This window comes from Calypte anna, chromosome 2 (assembly GCF_003957555.1).
Source record: "Calypte anna isolate BGI_N300 chromosome 2, bCalAnn1_v1.p, whole genome shotgun sequence".
Taxonomy (NCBI): Eukaryota; Metazoa; Chordata; class Aves; order Apodiformes; family Trochilidae; genus Calypte; species Calypte anna.
The window spans coordinates 131,492,673-131,513,803 of record NC_044245.1 but is presented as its reverse complement, the minus strand read 5'-3'; the positions used below and the strand labels follow the sequence as shown (position 1 = coordinate 131,513,803).

General features: G+C 35.0%; 1 protein-coding gene across 36 annotated transcripts in view; it reads right to left on the bottom strand.

Annotated features, from left to right (window-relative positions):
- RIMS2 (regulating synaptic membrane exocytosis 2) overlaps positions 1-21,131 on the bottom strand; it is a 419,884-nt gene that overhangs the window by 278,637 nt on the left and 120,116 nt on the right. For 15 of the 36 annotated variants that reach the window (XM_030444611.1, XM_030444616.1, XM_030444610.1 and 12 more), the window contains exon 1: positions 8,152-8,273. The exons of the other annotated variants lie outside the window; for them this stretch is intronic. In XM_030444611.1, coding sequence (XP_030300471.1) covers positions 8,152-8,273 — 122 coding nt within the window. Of the gene's footprint in view, positions 1-8,151; positions 8,274-21,131 lie in introns of those variants that run through there. 36 annotated transcript variants of the gene reach the window in all.

Here is a 21,131-nt window from a genome sequence, read left to right as displayed (position 1 = left end):
GTTTCATTTTTATAAATAAAGACCATACAAATGATACTCTAACTTCCATACAATAAATCCAACCCGTTCTTATCCTAAAACACATAAAAGTTAGGTTTCTGCAATTTAATCTGTAATGCCCTCATACTTACGAAAATTTGGGACAAAATTCCTCAGTACACAACATTTTTTATTTATTTCTCATTCTCATAATTGTTACTTGCCAGGTTAAGAAAAAAGAAAGAAGAAAAAAGAGAGAGAGAAAGAGAGAGAGAGAGAAAGAGAAAGAGAGAAAGAGAAAGAGAAAGGGAAAGGGAAAGGGAAAGGGAAAGGGAAAGAGAGAGAGAGAGAGAAAGAGAGAGAGAAAGAGAGAGAGAAAGAGAAAAGAGAAAGAGAAAAGAAAGAGAAAAAGAGAAAGAGAAAAAGAGAAAGAGAAAGAGAAAGAGAAAGAGAAAGAGGAAGAGGAAGAGGAAGAGGAAGAGGAAGAGGAAGAGGAAGAGGAAGAAAGGAAGGAAGGAAGGAAGGAAGGAAGGAAGGAAGGAAGGAAGGAAGGAAGGAAGGAAGGAAGGAAGGAAGGAAGGAAGGAAGGAAGGAAGGAAGGAAGGAAGGAAGGAAGGAAGGAAGGAAGGAAGGAAGGAAGGAAGGAAGGAAAAGAAAGCAAGAAAGGAAAGAAAAGAAAGAAAGCAAGAAAGAAAGAAAGAGGAAGAAAGCAAGAAAGCAAGAAAGCAAGAAAGCAAGAAAGCAAGAAAGCAAGAAAGCAAGAAAGAAAGCAAGAAAGAAAGCAAGAAAGAAAGCAAGAAAGAAAGAAAGAAAGAAAGAAAGAAAGAAAGAAAGAAGAAAAAAGAAAAGAAAAGAAAAGAAAAGAAAAGAAAAGAAAAGAAAAGAAAAGAAAAGAAAAGAAAAGAAAAAGGAAAAAGGAAAAAGGCAGAAACCAAAAAGCTGCCTCTACTTCCCTACTGCAAAGCACATGCTGAAATGAAGCCAAGAACTTGGAATACTTCCAGCTTCTTGTTCAAGCCTTTTATCTCAGAGTAAAGCTAAAATGATGCTGTTACCTGCAATACTCATCTCAGATTTCACAGTTTTCAGGTGCCATTATATATTTTATTCCTTTTCTCAGAACCTTGTCAATCACCTGAGGCCCAGATAACAAACCTTCTTGAACTATTTTGAAACATAGTGTTTTCTATTAGTAAACATGCATTCTACCTTTATAGTGCAAACAAGAGTATAACCCTGAGAGATCTGTAGACTCTAGGCCCACAGTTATCAACCAGTAGAACAGCCCTGTCTCACCCAAAAGGAAAGGAACAGTGCAAATGCAGTACTGCTCCTTTCCCCCCTCTCAATTTTAACCAGACCTACACAGCCAGGCTTTTCAATTTAATTCTGCTGTTCTGTCCACCTTGCAGTTGGGATAGTAAATGTTTAAATAGGTTTCATTTCCTTTCTCATTCTCTTCTTTCCCATAATCATACTATGCCAAAAGAAAAAAAAACAAAAACCAAACAAAAAAACCACAAAAACCCCAAAACTTAAAAAAAAAAAACACCACAAAAAAACACAAAAAAAACCCCATCAAGAAACAGCAGGGCTCACACTACTGGAAATGGTTTTTCTCCCTTCCACTTTTAGTGAATCAGTAATGGTGGCAGAAACCTCTCTATCAGGAATGCATAGACACACCTGAGTTCTGACATGTTGGGATTTTCAAGACCCATGTTTCTACAATGGATGATAATCACAGCTAGTAACCTGGTAAATGAATAATGCCATATGGGCACATATAAATGCATATGTGTGACTTACTGATCCAAAAGGAGAAGAGCTAGAAGGATGAAGAAAGGACCAAAAATAATTATTTTATATACTTGACATTGAGCAAAGCAGGACTGGTGAGGACTCTGATCTGACTCTGAATTCTTTGGCCATGGGGGTGAAAAAACTAGAATATTTATGAATATGAATCTGATCAGCTAAAGCAAACAACCTGGAATATTGACTTTGCCTCTTACCAACATACCAAACTCTCAGACTGACACAGCATTCATGTCAGTTTTACCAGAGCAACAGCATCCTCAAGAAAGTTTAAAATGGATACTTGAGGCTAGTTATTGTTTCAGTCATCACAGTTTAATCCCCAAAAGTATCTATTACCTAATCAAGGTAATAACAACCAATCAAGGTAATACCTAATCAGGACTACCAACTTTGATTTCTGGGTGTTTGTGTTGGAACATGCAGTTTTCAAAAACTACAGGGCTCTTGTCATTGAACAAATCTCTTTAATGTTTCAAGCTGAGTAAACAAAATCACTACTAATTTTTTAATACCATGACCTCTGCCTTTTCTTTTTCCTGAAAAAGAAGATAATACCTACATTTTATGTGTCTGTTCTGAGGAATGAGAGAAAGTACGTGGGTAATGGAAAGAGATCCTTTTTGTATGTTCTGATCTGAAATGTTGTAACTCAAACATAGCTTTGATTTCTGGCGTTCTCATACAGGTGAGGAAAAAAAAATGAGCTGTAAGGTATTTTTAATTCCAAATTTAGGTTGATTTAATTTTGTCAATTTCACATACTATCTGAATTGAGATCATTTAGCCACTTCTGACCCATCCTCTTTTTTCTTCCTGGTGGGAGGTTAAGATCATATGCCAGCTAGGATTTTAGTACCATCATCAGATAAAAGCAGTTGATGCACAATGAGAATAGAGATAAACCTGTTATGGCCACAAATATCCACAGCTCTGTGAGATTCATGGAGGAAGCATATGTCACCTTATTAAATCTGTAGCAACTGATGTGGAAGTAACAGAAGGTATCTCTCTCCAGAACTGGAAGAGATGGGAAGAGAAATGGCTCTGTAAGGAAATCTCTTACTTTGATCTCTCTGAAAATATCTGTAACAGGATGTTGCAAGGGGTGGTTCTTCCTAGAAATAGGGATTTAAAAAACAAACCCAAAATGGAAAAGCTGCCAAGACAGAGTGGAATACAGAACTTCTCAGAAGAAGAAAAAAAAACAAGAAACAAAAACCAAAAAAACAAACCACACAGCTTTGGAGTGTTAGTATGTTCAGTTCCTTCCTCCAAGGGAAACAGAAACATTAGAAGAAACTTTAAAAACTCCTGCTACTTCTCCCACTTTCTCCCAAAGTAGCAAATCAAGAAGCAAAGGATAGATGTTGTTATATATTTATTCACAGCTCAGAGAGACACATGGCAAAGATTCAAAAAAGACCAAGCACGATGCAGTAAGACTCTCTCTCTGCCTTACATATGTAACTTACTGTCCCAGCCATTCTTACCCTTGTGCTTACAGATACAGATACATCCATGTAGGGATTCACCTAAAGATGGCTTATGTCTCTAATTTTAGCAATTAAAAAAGACAGAGGATCATCTGACATGAATAACCTCTCTGAAGTAATGTAGTCATCGACAGCTGGTACAAGACACTGTTAAGAACCAGGAGAGGAATTTGCCTTGCTTTGCTATGCTTTTAACTCATTTAACAACATATCATAGGCACAAAAATAAAATTCTGGGGTTTTTTTAGAACATTGAGTGGTCTTTTAATTGAGAAAGCACATCAGCTACAAATTTCAGGAAATAATTTAGAAAAGGATTATGAGAGTCCAGTATGCAGGTAAAAAGGGAATAGATGTGAAAAGCCCAAAAAATGGTTTTTGAAAGTGAGGAGAGGCTTTTTCTGTTGCTATTATTCACTGTTATACATCAGAATATTGACAGTATATTTTCTGTTATAGTGCCATCAGTGCAGTTTTATCCTTGGCACTTAGACTAATCATATTTGGAGATGCAACATACACTTAGAATTTTAGGAAAGCTTTTGCTTTGTTGAACTGAGACAGTCAGGAAAAAAAATTCAAACCTACTCTACAGAAGTATCTTGACAAAATCATTTCCCAACAAGGAATATAAAAGTTATCCTTTTTATTCAATGACAACGCAATCATTACTTGCTCCATGGCAAATAGCAATTGTCTGTGCTAGTAATTCTTGACATCACGTGATGCCTTCGTTATAAAATGGAGCAAAATAGCTCCTGAGTATACTTAGGAAACAAAACAGAAAATTAATTAATAAAAATAAATCGTATTTTTCAGGCAAATTAATTTCTGTGTAAATACATGGTTTCACAAACAGACTACTTTAGTAGTTGTTTTACTAAGCACTAATACTTTTGAAAATTGTATTTGAATGCATTTATGTATAAAATGATTACCAAGGAACTAAAAAAGTGAAAGCTCTTCCAAATCTTTAAAAATATTGGAGTTTAATTCAATTAAAGAAAAGAGAGTTTACTTTTTTAAAATAAGTGTGTTTTATTTGAAAATGCAAAGCATTCCTAAGTCTTGATGTACATATAATTTCTGAGCAACCTTTGTGCTATTTTTGGGTTAAGCATAGTAGTTATCTTATGCCCCTGTGTGGCCAACCTAGACAACAAATTCACTTTCACTTCCCTGTAACAAAAAAGTAAGAACCTGTCATGGGAGAAACCAGATTTAGGAAAATCCACTGCTTTCCATTCTGAGTGAGAAGCTGTCAATATGTACTGCAATAGTAAAATTGGACTGATACTGCTCTGTGGAGTTTGTATCAATTTTAGTAACACAGGATACTCGCCATTATGCAGTGATGTGTTAATCTGAATATTGCCCAAAGCAACTGTGGCTTCTCACAGCATCCTGCTACAAATGGAGCATTTGACAGTATTTGTACACTAAACCCTGAGTGAAGAATGGCAGTCAAGACAGTCCAGCTTCTCTGGTACCTTAAGGTTTTTAACAACATTTAATTTATGTCACTGAAAGTCATCAGAAAAATTTTAGACTGCAAAAGAAACGAAGCTATTTTAGATGCTGCTTTGGCATTCTGATGTAACCCAAGCACTTAGCATGCTTTCAGAGAAGGTCTTCTGATTTGTTTTTCCATACTGTCTTTTTCCAGACACATGAAGAATTTATTCCATAAATTACCATTTCCCAAATGCTAAGGATGCAAAACAGTTCTGACTTCCTGGCATGAGGTAATTCTAATAATTTTCCACAGAAGCTTACCTATTCTACAGAAAATAGCCCTACAGTCCCAAATACAGGTGAAACACAATTTTGAGGTAAAGTCACAGCCCTTACTGCTTCAGCTGGCTGGAGCTGGTAATGTCAGATGAGATGTGCAGAACCAGGAGGAAGGCCCAGTAAACCATCTCTCTCTTTTACACTCACAATAGCATCTTACAGCAATGTGTTGCCATGTAGCTGGAAAAAAAAAGACCTGAACTGCAGTACTTCTCCAACAAAAGCTGTTAGCACAGGAATACTAAACCCATTTGAATGGTAAAATTTATATAAAACACAAGGAGCTTAATATCATTTGAGTCCTCTCACATCAGCTACTGCAATGCAAAACGTATGAAAATAAAATCCCAACTTGTGCAAGGTTTCTACAGAAAATGATGAATACCTTTTTAAATAATGTTTTGTATCATATCAGAAAGCTAAGGCCAAGATAACTGGCTTTCCTGCAACAAAAACACAGCATTTCTAAACTTTCAGAAGAATGGAAGAACTCCAAGAGCAGATGATGTGAAAATTAATTGGAATGGTGTTTCAGTTACAGTTATATGCATGCTGCCTAGCTCCCCATGACTTTCTGGTTTAGATTCTATTATCTGCTACACTATTAGTATGCATTAACCTGTTTTCTTCACGTTATTACTTTGTGTAAGCAGCAGTTAATCATTCTGTGCTTAACGTCGGCTGTTATCTTTCTGGACTCTGATTTTTTAGGTATAAAAGTAGAGAGAAAAAACTTTAAAAGGAGACAGATCATCTCTTTTTAGTCTCAAAAAATATTTAAGGTTTGAAGCGACAGCTATTATACCCAATCAAACCAGAATCTTTTACATGCTAGAGGTATTTTTATTTTCCTTACTACACTTCTGAAACATTAACTCTTAACACACAATGAGCTAGTTTTAGCCAAGTGCAGCACATTAATTTGCAAAGTTTTAAGTGAAAAATCTACCTAAAATATACACTACATTGATTTATTTAGAAAAAAAATACACTTTTTGAATCAGTAAAACAAAAAGCACTAGCCTTCAAAATAAATGTCAGCAAGATTTTTTTACTGCCTAGTAAAAAGTCATCAATAGATGACTTCTTCAAAACCCTTTTATCAGTCTCAAATTTAAAATACTGGTATTAATTCAGAAGACATTCAATAACCTTAAATAGCTTCCAATTAATTTCAACTTCAGAAGACACAGAAAGCCTTACTTAGTTTCTCATGATTACTGTTGCATATTGTTGAAAAATTGCAGTGTTTTCCTGAGGCAAGAAACATTAGTACCCAGGAAAACACAACATTGCTCCTTACAAATAGAGAAATATTCTCATCCTAAATAAGACAGCCCATACTAGGTAGGAGGATTGGTTTCCTGATAAACCTTTCTTGTTTGCCAGTCTTCTTGAATAAACATCAGTCTATATCTCAGACACAAATAATGCAACAAAATAATTCTCTGGTATCTTTTGATTTGAAAACGATAGCTTTTGCCAGAGTTGAGCAAAATATATGCCTAAAAGCACCGTGCACATGTAGCTGTAAAAAAGAAAAGAAATAAATAAAAAGCATGCACCTTCATCTGCAAAGAGCATGCACTTTGATATACAAAAGCAGATCCAGAGAATCAGGACTTGGTTTGTAGCTGATTAGAACAGTTGCTAAGGGATTTTTCTGTTGCTGTAGGCCTGAAACTATGCACTTGGAAATATGCACTGCTTTGCAATCATAGTTGATAATACATAAATTATTGCTCCATTTTGTAGTGCTTCCAAGATTTCAGAGTACACTAAAGGATATAAGAAAATTCTCAGTCACCACAGATTTGTTTTCTATTTAAAAAATCTTGCTTCATTAGAGTGATTATGAATATTAAAGCTACATCTATAATTTTGCATGCTTAATTAGAAATTCATAACCAACATACCAAAACTTGAAAACAGTAACATTAAATAAATGCTCAAATACTAATAAAGGCAACACCTCAGTAAGGAAGGGAATCCCTACAAGAATATTCTGCGAAATAAAATTACAAGAGTTTTCTGAAGTATTAACTGCAAATATCACTGTATTTAAGGACTAATATCCCATTTGAAAATAAGTTCTCCCACAGATACAGAGGGGATTAAAATGCTGAATATAGTCTCTGCAATATTACTTCCACATTTTTTCCAGAATGTTTCCATCACTGCACTATCTTTATAAAAAAACTACATGATTCTTTTTTATCTCTGATCTGCACTCATACTCTTTTAGAATAAAATCTTAAGCATTTTTACTGTTAATATTTAATAGCAGAATGAAAAAGTTCTCAACATTGGTATTATAGTATGCTTATTGAACAGTGCCACAAAAATGAGTCATTATTATTTCAGTTTTTCCTCCCATATAAAATCTGAAGAAACCAATTTAAAAATCGTCTCACACCAATAAACAACAACTACCTATCATTTCTAATGCCCACAAAACAAAAGCTACTCAGAAAAGGGCAGCCTACAGAGCTGACTGACCGGCTGCTGATGCTGCAAAGCATCCACTGATCAGCTATAATTTGGCCAGTTAAAAAGATCACTGAAAAGCTTTGCACATAGAACCTGTCTTCTGAAAAATAAGAAACTGCTTTCTTCCTATTTTGCAAGTGGTATGCAGGACCACTGATTTACATCTTCCAGCAAATTATGGATGGTTAAGCAGACACATTTTTAACATTTAATCCTTTCACTGCCACATCCGTGCAGAAATCATTTCCTTGGACAAATTTGTTTATGAATATTTCATATGCTTCAAGGATTACAGCTAATAATGCTAGCTTCTAATGGTAGATAATGTATGAAAGATATGTAACCATCTTAAATATTTTATTCTATCTTTGCTTGCTTTATTTCTGCAGATTGAGTTCTTATTTAAATCTTTCCAGAAAACATAAAAGCACCAACAGAGATCGACTGCTACCATAAAAATAGTAATACATAAGAGTGCAATTATAAAAGTACCTCACTGAAAAACATGCAAATATATTAATATGAGAGCACAAGCATAGAAATGGTAAGGCAAAAATGTTTTATTTGTACTCACCTAGCATTGTTCAATGTTTGTCCAAATAGATCATTTTGTAAAATATTTGGAGGGGATGAGAAAACCCCATGAAAATGAGATAAAACAGAATTGCAGACCTGGCGCAGTGTCTCGAATTGCATTTTCTCTTTCCTTCCCTTCTATTTTTCCTCACCACCTGTCTTAAAAGTCATCTATTTAGCACACACCATCAAATGCAAACATGCCAATCAAGTTCCATATTTCTGATCTCTGTAAAAACTGTGCCTAAATGAGCAGAGGCTAATAGTTAATTGTACAGTCATTATTCTTCTAATTCAGTCGTAGAAGATTTAGTACCCGTGCGGCTTTCTCCTGACTGTAGCAAGAATTCTAAACAGCAGTAAGCTTTTTGGGCATTCCCAGCTGAAGTGTGAAGCTGAGCTGCTTTCATGTACTCTACTCATATTTCTCTAAGCCTATTAAAAACATGCAGTGAATAGATGCTGTCGTCAGGAGTTTCAGCACATCTGGCTGCCAGCAATAAAATCTCAGAAGTAAAAAAATGAGGACAAGCCATCCTCACACTGCTACTACTGTCTAAGAGGAGGAGGATTTCTGCATCTTCCCCTCCTCCCTCCCTCCCTCCCCTGTAAAAATGACTAACATCAGTGCCCGTGTATGTAGGTCTGGGGGTTTTTTAAAGTAAAGGCAGCTTTAAAGGACAGAAAGACCACCCTAAAAATATTCTTCCTATAATAAACATGCAGCACTGAGACTGCAACCATAGACCTTTCGTATCATATCTGAAAAGCTATACCATGCCTCACAAGAGATAACAGTTTTTTCAGTACAAACATTTAAATGTAATACCAAGCCATGAGTGAACCAAACAGTATGTATTCCATATGTAAGTAATCTGTTAAGTACTGTACATACAGTATTAAGACTGATAATATAATTTCTGATGCAAACTGGAAGGGACTGGAAGTCACTAAAAGGGAATGGCTGCATTATACAAGTACTATGTTTCAAAGTAAGCAATATTAAGCATCTTTTGAAAGTTTTATGGACAGAATCAGCCATGATGGAACCAAGCAAAATCAATCACTTCTTTGGGTGCTCCATACTTGTCTACTTCCAAGAAATGCCACTGCCTTAGGAGCCTGGGTCTCCAGGACATATATGGTATAGAAAGTCAAAGAGGAAGAAGCAGAATCACTCATCTAATGGCACACAGTGAAATTTTGCAGCATAATATGCACAGTGAATATCATTAAATATATAGAAAATAAGAATCCCTGGCTGAATCCCTGAAAAAGTATTTTTCCTCGTTTCTTTCAGTGCTTGTGTCAGAGCATGACATTACATAACATTACAAAATATATTCTATCACTGTCAAATTGAAAAGTAACAATTAAAAGATTTTCCTTAGAATATCTCATTTTCTATCCACAGCTTTTAACATCTTAGCACTAATTACAAAATCTCAAAAAAAACCAATATCAAATGAGGGCTATTATTAAAGCTCTTCCACTGAAAGCGATTTTAATCCCAGAAGATATGGGAATAAGCAACGTTCTGCTAATTAAAATGTTGTATTGATGTGCTCAGAAGGGAGTAACCATCCAGGCTTCCTTGGCCAGAAGGATGGCAGCTCAGACTCAGATTTTTAAACAAAAAAATAAATAGGAACAAATACAACTCCAGGTCCCTCTAAATGAGATGTAGAGGGCTCTCTACTAACACCCATGATAAATATTAAAAAAAAAAAATAATAGAGAACATATCCCCTAATAAAACTGACCTCATAACTCATGTGAAAACCTACAAAGCACCACACAAAATAGTTTTAAATATCTGTTTTTATGCCTGTAGCATACTGTGCGATATGCAAACATTAGTACTGGAGAAATGTATTACAATTTGAGGTAAAAAGGACTCGGCTATAGACATGGTAAACCTGGTAATTGCTGAGATCCTGCAGTAGAAGCCACTGAGTATTAATGGTTATCTTGCTATAATAAAATGAAAGCTTAATACTTGATAACCACCTTGCCTGCATTAGAGAATGCATGTTTGTAATACAAGAAACTTTGTCTTTACATTCATTAAATCAAGAAAACAACATTTTCATATCAGCTCTGAGAAACAGAATCATCTTGTTATAAATAATTCAATTAATTGAATAGGTCTCATATGCACCACTTAAATGTTCAGAGACAATGTTGGCCATGAATCAGGTACAAGACCAGGATTTTCTCACATATTACAATATGTCATCATTTTGTTGTGTGCATTATGAATCGTCATCAATTCTATGGTAGTTTCAGTCAAGAGCTGATCATTTGACATTCATCTTTGCATGTCTTATTTTTCAGATATTTAAAATACAAGTTATGACATAGATCCTTTTTTTGGAAAGTTGTACTACTGACAAAATAAGAAAAATTTTTAAATTCTAATGTTTTCATTTAATTCTGGGGCAAGGAATGAAGAGTATTCTGTAGATAGTAATGCATTGAAAGCTTAATAGAGAAAAGATAAAAGGATACTTTTACAGGCAAACACTCCATAGCTGCTACAAGCAGAAAAATCAGTTATAATTACAGGGGATGTACAAATACACATTTTTTGGTTCATGTGGAATTTTCATACACACTGAATTCATTGTCAATTAGAATTTTTTTCTTAATTTCAAAAACTAGATTATGCCAAGAAAAACCATACAGAATTGCATTTCTTTCCTGACCTTTTGGTGCCCAAGAGACCCTTTGGCCACTTCATGATTCCTTCCTACATTTACTATGTGGCTTAGATTATTGTATCAACCCTATAATAGAGACTTATTGATAAGCTCTCTCTCAGTTACCTCCACCTTTTCCAAAATATAATAATTTGGGTAGAGAAGAATCAAGAAAGCAAAGAAGAAAAGCAGGAAGAGGCTGAAGGGGATGGAATGAAGGATCATGAGCAGAGTGGGCTGTGCACAGATGTACCCATTCTTTCAGAACCAAAATGGAACTGACATTCAAAAGAAGTCTGTGGAACCAAACATAAAAATTGTTTCCTGTATATCAATCTATTTCTGATCTTATCTGAGAACAAACCAGTACAGGTACTGGTTACCTTCTGTCGATACTGTTAGTGATCTATAAATGTGTCAGCATTTTTTATACTAAAAAATTCCCTGTGGTGAAGGGCACAGAGATTTATTGCAATTTTTAAGATTTAGGAAATTATATCCAAAGGGTTCACAGGTTCACGTAAAGACAGGAATTTTTTTTTCCCTGCTTGATATTTGTTTTCTTGACACTTCATATCTCCTTTTTTCTTCCTCAGGTCACTCACTCTATACCCTCCAATATCCATATAAGAAGAATATTAGAAGAGGTTCTATATGCACATTCTTCTTTTTTTTCAAAACACCCCAGCTGTGTACTTCAACATACACCAGGTAAGCCAAGCTCTACTCAAGCACTTGTGATTCAAGTATTACCTAACATTTGAGGGGCTGATTCAAATAATTTTTATAGTGAATTTTATATTTTGTGTATTTATACCTGTACATGTTTGTACACACTCTTGCTAATTATGGTTTTAAAATAATTATATATTTCCTTCGTACCCCAGTTTTTCAAGGGATTTCATAGACAGGAACACAAAGTGTGATGAAGATATTCCACAGAATGGGAAAAATTAGTACCAGATAGTCTAAGTAGATAGCAGATATGGCTGACAGCCTATTTCAAAATGAAAAGACAAGGCCAGGGAAGCTTCATTGTATTCATTAAACCAGGCTACTCTGAGATCCATAGATACTTACTTCACTAGCCAAGATGACTCTAATAAACCCCCCCCAGCAACATGTAGTTGGGAAGAAAAATTATTCTAGAAATCTCACTTATATTGATATTTTTCAATTCACATAAAAAAATTATATTTCAAATACAAGATTAAAATTATCAGCATAATCCTAGAATTTAGAAAGCTTTTAAGGGAAACCTATTATACAAAGACAGTTGCCAATAGTACAAATATGTTATCTCAAACATTCTTCTAGGCATCACGTCTTTATTATAGCCACAAAGGAATAAAGCTTTTTACAGAAAGATGTAGCATAAACAAGGTAAAGTCTTGCAGTCTCATTAAAGCTATACATTACAGCTCATCAGGCAAAGATTGTTCAATAATAGAAGATACTAACAAGGACAATTTTTTATTCAGTTTCATTATAATCTACTGGATACTAAGTATAGTTTGATGGATTCACAGAAAAAATTGTTAGACTGAGTCTCTTGGAGTTTGGGAGTAAGAGTGGGATTTTTTAAACGTACAGAAAGTCAAACTTCTTTTTTTTTTCATCTACACACTACATAACATTAGGTCCTTAATAACACATAAGTATCTGTAATGCATCTGCCATTGCTCTCCAATATGCCCTTACCAAAGCATTTAGCTAAATACTTAGGATTAAAAAAATTTTGACTTGTTATGATAAGAAAAATCATCTAAACAAATGTTTTTTTCAAACAGGTGAGTTAAAAGTGGCCCTGCACGTTGAGTGGTGTTATATTATTACAGTTTATAAGACTAATCATTTTGGGTCACATTAGCAAACTGACGCTTCAAGGTTGGACATGATTTTAAAGGACTAGATCAAATTAATATAAATGATGGACATTTTACTTTGCTACTGTTAAGTGAAATGCAACCAAACTTTCTTTTGGGGTAAAGCACTTGTTCATGTGTATTTCACCACATCAGCATTCGAAGGTTCAGATTCAGCAAGAAGTAAAGCAAAATCTACAAACTGTAAACTTAACCACATGAGAAAAGGGGCCATAGAAACCAGTATACTGGCTATCTAGGATAGGAAGTAATAAAGAGAGGGATGCAGATAAAGCAACAACCCACCCCAAAAAAATACCTAAATCCAGGCTGCAGGGAAGCATCAGTCTCTGCCCAAGAACCACAATAATGAAGCCTGTCCTGGAGTTGACACCTGAGCAGTCATTCCAAGTGCACTCTTCCTTTCATTACAGGAAGTCTCGCAGTTAGAACAGTGTCTGTGGATATGGAAAACGGAGTCCCAAGTTTGTCTTCTAGCTTCTTCAAACATTCCCATAAAGTCCTCATCAACACTCTTGGTTAGTCCACAGAGGATTTGTCCTTCTTGTCAAGGCTGTTCTCTCTCCCGTAAAATAATTAAATATTGAAAGAACTATTTAATTCACTGAGTTAAACATTCATTGAGAATGGAAAAGTGATACTGATTTTATTCCCTGGTAGTCAGGTCACAGTTCTATGATGGAAGATAGTGAAATTCCAGCTAAGATACCAAACCACGTTGCAGAAAATATCCACTAACGAAGTACAGTAATGTGGTTCAACCATAAAAATACTGGTTTTCCTTGATTGCATTTTATTCTCGTTATCTTCTGCGTTTCCTTGTTTTATATTTCAAGCATTCTACCTATGTTTATATAATTCTTTTCAATGTCCTTCTAATCATCTTCTTCCCATTTAGCCATTGACTAGCAATCTATATTCTCATGTTAGCATAAGTTAGGTTTAAACCAAGGATATGAGATTTGGAAATTTGGAGAGTCTGTTTATCCCTTTTTCTTCATGTTACCCTCTATCACTATGATTAATATGCTTGAGGGGACTGCTAAACTTCATAGAAGTGTAAGAACTAAATACTGTAAGTAGTCAAATTCCATCAAGCTATGTGAACATCAGCATCATCATGGGACGAGAAAAACATAAGATAATGTGCATATAGGATTGCTAGTTAGAACTATACCATTATCCATTGACTTTGGAAGTAGAAAGACATTCAGAATATGGCCCATAAATAGTCGCATGATTGCCATCTTAAGTTTCATAATTATTATAAGTGATAAGAAAAGGTGCTTAAGTTATTGTGACCCTCCACCACTTCACAGATGAAATAAGGACAGAGACACATTCTGTGCTGCATTGCTTCTGGTGCCCACAGAACCACCTCCCTCCGTTGCCTTTAAGTCCCTCATTCCCCAGTTTCCATTGGTCCTGCTGCTAATGGCATCCCATGCACAAAGGGCAGCAAAAATTAGCTTCCTGTTCCACCAGCACTAAGACCACATAATGAAATTATAACTATTTATCCTTAGAATGAGATTTAGGAAACTAGTTTACCATCACAAGCCATTTAAGTATATTATCTATTAAATTCTTTAGGAAATGAAGTTTAAGTGATCTGGTTCATGTTACAGGTAAAAATAATGTCAGTGGTCCAAGTGTGAACTCAAATCCATTCTCCTACTTGCTATGTTTGGGGTATTCAAACTTTGCTGTTCCAAAGTCTGTTGAGCTATTGTTCCTGTAGCAGCAATTGTTTAGGAGCCTGATTCCAGTGAAACCAGGGATAACACTGCATGCCAACAGTCTCTGGATTAAGGCCCAAAAGCACAGTTCAGCATGATGCCTCTAGCACGTTTCCAAATATTGGCACTGCCCAAGTGCCAGTGGGAGCATTCTGTGCCCTGCTCCTCAATCAGGAACTCACCCCACAAGTGCTACGACACTCCAAACAGTTAAGAGGACAGTGATTACTCACATTCAGGATAAAATACAAATATAAACTGTCAATTTACCTTCTGCACATTTACAAGACTCTGGATATTCCCATCTCTGAAAATTCTCAGAACCAACATCATGAAAATAGGAGGGAAAAAAAAAAGGCAAGCAAAGGTCTGGTTTTTAAGGAAAGACAAACTTAACAATGACAGGTATAGATTCCCAAGAAACTCAAGTAAAAAGTACATCAACCCAAAAGGCCAAGTCTTGATGGGACATTTCCGATAAGTTTTGGGTTTCCTAAGCAGGAAAGTGCCAACTCTCTGTAATTACGTGAGTTGAAGTTCTGTGATGAGATCAGTTCATTTTCCTGCATCTCATCATGGTCTAAGTAAATGACAAAAATAATCAAGATCCACTCATTAGTATGGGTTTTAAACTTTCTAGAGGGTGGCAAGCCAATCAAACGTGACATTTTATGTGTATAATTGATAGCTGGTAAAGAATACATTTTACAAATAAATTCTGGAATCTGAGATTTTTTCTTATTTTGACCAGTATTAATTAATTAAATTCTTAATTAAATTCTTATTTAATTAAGCTTAATTAAATTCTTAATTTACAAAGGGGAAAAAAGAGGATTTGTGAAAGTTAAATGCTAGGTGACTTGTTTATTATAAAGAGTTACAGTGTTAAAAAAAAGTCTACATTTTTTAAAACTCAAATAACACAATGAAAGGTTTAATTCTGTTCCCCATGCAGATAGCAGGAAATGTGCCATATGTTCACTTAGGAAATCCTGCTGTTAGACCTAGTATGGACACACATGAAAACTGGCACAGACCGTACAAATTGCACATTCTAGGGTGAGTAAGATAGAGGGAAAAAAACCCAACACATAAATTTGACAAGGGAAATATGAAAGTTACAATTTAAAATCTTTTTGTTATAAATGGTGATAGACTATATCACAACAGTACTATTTCTTCAAATGAATCAGTAGGTATGCATCAGAACCAATCACACCTCCCAGTATAATTGTTTTTAAGCTATCTTTAACATAAATAACTGATTTACTGGTTAATTTCCTCAGCTCAATACAGATTATGGCTTCTTAAACCTCTCCATGGAATTCACTTTAATACATTAGTTGAAAGACAATATGGAAAATTGTATTTAAATATTATAAGGCATAGAATAGTTAAAAATAATTACATTAAATGTTTAATTGTAATTATTTCTCTTATCTCTATTCTACTCACTCTTCTGAATATTACAAAATATACACAACTTGCATGGTGAAATAAAAAGGTTCTCTTGCTAGGGAAAACCACAAAACAGAGAAAAAGCACAGGTCACATCTTTAGACTTTAAAACAAGAAATGGTGTGGTGTTGAGTTTGAGGGGATTTTCCAGCACAAGTGGAATTAAGGTGCTTTGGCTTTTGGCTATTTGATATTAATATTGTATGCTACGTGATGTGATCACAAGAAAACTCTGAACACTAAGTTTTAAGTACTTTGTTCCCTTTATCTGGCCCTTAACAAAGTTCCCGTCTCACCTAGAAGATCCAGACATTTCTAAGTATTCCTTGCTTAGAGAACTCTATGCTTAAAATTAAGGTTTTATTAATTTTGAGAAATTCAGAAGTTGAATTTATATTGTCTGAATCACAGTTCAAAGTCATTAATATAAAGATTAAATTAATTTAAATATATATTACTAAAGTGTGTAGTGTAGAAGCTTACCTTTTCCCCCTGTACAATCGATAGAGAGAAAAATGAGCACGTAAAAACAAATAAAAAATTCATGTAACTAAAAATTGCATGAGTGTCCCAAAATAGGTTTAATGAAGCGTTCTTACACTTGTCTAGAGTACTTTGTTTAGAAGAAATGAATATAACCCTTTGGTTGTATTTCTATTGCTGAATCTGACAACACTCTCCAGTTCCTGCCTTGGCTGTGTTTGGATAACACGTTAGATAAAACACAAAACCAGGTGCACATTGTCTCCCTTTCTGGTACCTATTCATTGTCGTGGTATATAATCCACATGGATCTGCATGCTTTCTAACAAAATTCTCATTCATGGTTGGTCTCCCATTTTAAAAAAAGCCTTAAAATTTGGAGATACATGTTTTTTAACCCGCTGCCCTGACATACAACATAATTTATCTAAAAAACTTCCAGGGCTAAAATTGCATTTGGCAAGGAAAAAACAACCTATTTTTCTAATTATTATAGATATTACTTATTCAAGCTGCAAGACCATGATTCTAGTTCATACTAAAATAATTAATTCATACTTCTAATCTAGTTTTAAATGCATCTTTTTTTTCTCCTCAAAATAGTGCCTGTAAAGGTCATAAAATTATCCGACAATCAATTCTCCACTTCCCTCAGTGTCTGACAGTTTACTGGAATAGCTATATATCCAAAGCATTTAGTATGAACATATACATTTGTGAATGTTCATTTATGTGGTATAAAATATACACATTACATTTTTTTTTAAATAATAAAGGAATAACATTAGAATGGAAGAACTGGCAAACCAGAGTTAGAAAAGGTCTAACTGAGATTTTATATCTCTGGCAAAAGGAATAGCTGCATTACCTGACAGAAATAGAAGACTGTTATATTCTACTTGAATAAGCAGAGTACATGTAATACACATTGATACACAGGCTCAGTATGCAGTAGGTGCTGCACCTTGCAGAATGCATGGTTTAGAGCAGCATATTTCAACCAATTTTACTTTCAGCTGAACTCACAATCAATTGATATTTCTTTGCACCTCATTATAGAACATGAATCCTGCTTTATGCCTCATTTACAGTTCTGGATGGTTCACCAATGAAATGTGTCTCACTAGTCAGGAAGTGCTGGCCTAGAACAGAGATTTGATTTTTGAAACAATGTATTGGAAACTTCATCCACTACAAAAGAGATTTCTGTTCTTCACTTTCAGCGTGAAAGTTATCCTTGGTCATTTAAAATCATTTAAGTGATTTAGCATATTACTAACAAAGTACTATGTATCATTAATAATGTAAAATACTAAAAACAGAAGCTGAAAATACATGCAACTAACAGTTTCCAGACATCTGTTTTTCCTCGCTGCCTCAGGATGATGTAATTCAAGGTGAAAGTTGACTTCCTCATTGCTCACAGGCAGTTCATACTTGTATTCCTTACTCTCCAAATTACACCAGATTAAGAGAGGACATGGTCAGCACAAAGCAGATGGTAAAAAATTAAATCCTACAACAATCAACTGATCATTGCCAACAACATAAAATGGACTCAGCACAGTAATGATTTCAATATACACACTAAGACAGATATAATGCCCTCGATGTGAAAGCCACAGCTATCACTCTCTTTGGATAAGATCCTTTACACAAACATTTGTTTGGGTGAGCAGGCTGCTCATAAAGCTCTTCGTTATGTAAATAAAGTAACAGTGACATTCATCTTGAAGTCCATGGTGGTTACACACTGCAGAAATTGGTTACCATTCCCTTTGAACTTGGGAGTTTAATTCATTTTAGAAATTCCTCTTAGTTGCCTAGAAACTATCTTGGGAGACTTATGCAGTATCTCTACTTTCAGATGACTGATTGAGACCTTAAAAGGCCTCCAAACTTGCATTGAGTGTCAATGTGTCCGGGTGATCTGTGATGGAAACAAAGGCTAATGTATGTGTTAACTAGAAGATAAATCATTCTCCAAGTGACAGTAAGACTAAGATTAGCTTTTTCATTTTGTGAAACAGGAGCTAAAAGAACATGTATGTGCACTGGATTGTTTATTAATTTCTGCTGTTCAGTACACTGGGTAAAAGTTGGAGCCTTCCATATCTTGGGAATAAGTTCAAAGAGACTAATTTATCTTCCTTTCATGTCATTATAAGATTTATGGTCTCCTGGGTTGCTCCTATCTTCAGTTGATTGGAATACCAGACGAATATTTTCCTGATGATCACACATCTCTGGAATTAATTTCCTTTGACAGTGCCATGGATCTTGGGTTTTATAAGCATTAATGCAGTGTAAATATTTTACTTTTCAAAGATTTCCATTTAATTCTGGACTGGTATGTTATGATGTTATGTTTGATTGTTATGTTATGTTATGTTATGTTATGTTATGTTATGTTATGTTATGTTATGTTATGTTACGTTATGGCAGTACTAGCCATTATGTAAAAAACTTTGGAGGGGGAGTTAAGGTTAATTTCATAATTTATTGTTAGTATAATTGTAAGGCTTCATAATACTTGGTGATATAGCAAGGTATAAATTCCCGAATAAGTCTCATTTTGAGAGAGAAAAAAATGCTTCCAAAAGAGGTACCCATATGCCAGATAAAGCATGAAATTCAAAACACGTCTTGAGGGAAATCTCCTGGTTTAGGAAGCTTCACCAAGCTCAGCTCTGCAAATAACTGACAGCTTTTGTGAATATCTGCAAATGGGATACAAGCATTCTACAAACTTTCATAATAGCTTGAAGAAGGAGCAAAGTACATAAGAACGAATAGTTCTGATCTACGTCAGTGCACCAGTCATTACTGCAGTGTAGTCTATCATCACCCAAAACAAGTTTTTTGAGCAGTTGAGATACTACTAGTACTGGCCTTAATATCCAGAGCTCCAGAGGATTTTCTGAGTGTGTCTCATCTACAAAATGTTCCTCCTTTTTCCATTTCTTAAGTGACATATCTTCCTCTTTTCCATCTCACTCTGATTCTTAGGGTCATTATAATTCATATTCTCATTTAGGAAAGAATCTCTGCATCAATCACATTATTTTTGCTTTGAACTTTATTCAAAGATACAATTTTTTCCTTCAAATATTGATACATATTTTTCAAATTAAAATAGATTCTCTAATCATTGTATTTACTTGAGCTGCAAGACATGGGAAGTCCCCAAAATATACTCTGTCTTTTAAGAAATGCAAACCCAAGTTAAGTTTAGTTTCTTTCAGGAAATCCTTTTTGTAACAATCCCTTTGAACGAACGGTAAAGGAAGATGAATCATTACCTGTCCATTTTAGGAATAAAAAGCAATTATCTCAGTCTCATAAGGAGGTGAAATTGTTGAACTAACTGTTGTGTTGCTAATTTTCTTTATAGTCTAGAGGTGAGATGGTTGAATAAATTTTGATGCCTTTTCTAGCTAAAATATTTTTCACAGTTCTAACTGGAGCATAAAGATACAACTGAAGCAGGTCCAGTTTAGTCAGCCCAGTACCCCATGCCAGAGTTAATTAAAACTAACCTACTTCTGAGAAAAAAATATTGTTTTGTGCAGTGATTTGGAACTTTAGAAAGCAGTGTCCCTCTGAAGTTTCCCAGTTTATTTGGAATTACAAAGAAAATCAAATGCTTTCTGCTTTAATCTCATCTGCCTTGATGGCTATTTTTATTTTAAGTTATCATCAAGGAAGTTGAGGATTTTCACAAATTCATTACAGAATTAACCTTCTTGCAGCTAAAACACATTTCTTTCTATCAGTATATTACCATAAGAACTGCTGTTCTTGCTGCTTTCTTTTTGCCACAGAAAATGGATTTTCTGCAACTAAGCTCATGGTTCATCCTACTAAAACCTGCATAATAAAAACAGCTTGGGCAGACAAACTACATCTAGGGACATATACAAGCATGTAATACCAGCTGACAAAACACTGGACCTTAAACTGGGAAAGCTGTATTTAGAGGAACTTAACCTCCTGTTATTCTGTGAAGATCAAACACTCACTGAGGTCCCCAGTAGCATTTCCAGGAAACCCAGTGCTGCAGAAATGGGCACTCCCCAGTGCCATTTTCTGAAAAAACAGGGCATGAGGATCTAGATCATTTAGAACTAGATGATCTTTAAGGTCTCTCCCAACCTCAACCACTCTATGATGTCAGAACACAACGTTGCACAGTGCAAAGATGCCAGAACAAGCTCCATACCCACAACACACTGTGTATCAAACAGAGATATTAACCTGGGATTTTAAAACTCCACTTTAAGTGTCACTTACTTCAGGTAACCTACATTTTCTATTTAACTTCAAATGACATTGTATTGCACTACTTTGCCAGAACAACTCTTCCCTCAAAATGTCTGTGGCTGACTTTTTTTTGTTGTTGTTGTTAGAAAAATGCAGCAAGCCCTATTACTGAAAAGCACAAAATTATGATTTCTCAAGGCTTGGTAAAGAAGCATCTACTTACTCTACCACAAATCTGACAGGACACTTAGGAATGCTTGCAGAATTGCTGGGAATTGAGGAAGAGAGGTGAGCTAGAGCTAGGGGAAAGAAAAAGAATTGGGATAGAGAACAAAAGCATGTTTGTCTTTAAGTGGAGGAATTTCATGGCATATCTTTGAAAACAATTCTAAAGCTTAGCCAAAGTTTGGTAAGAACTCACACCAGTGATAAAGAGATTATGATACC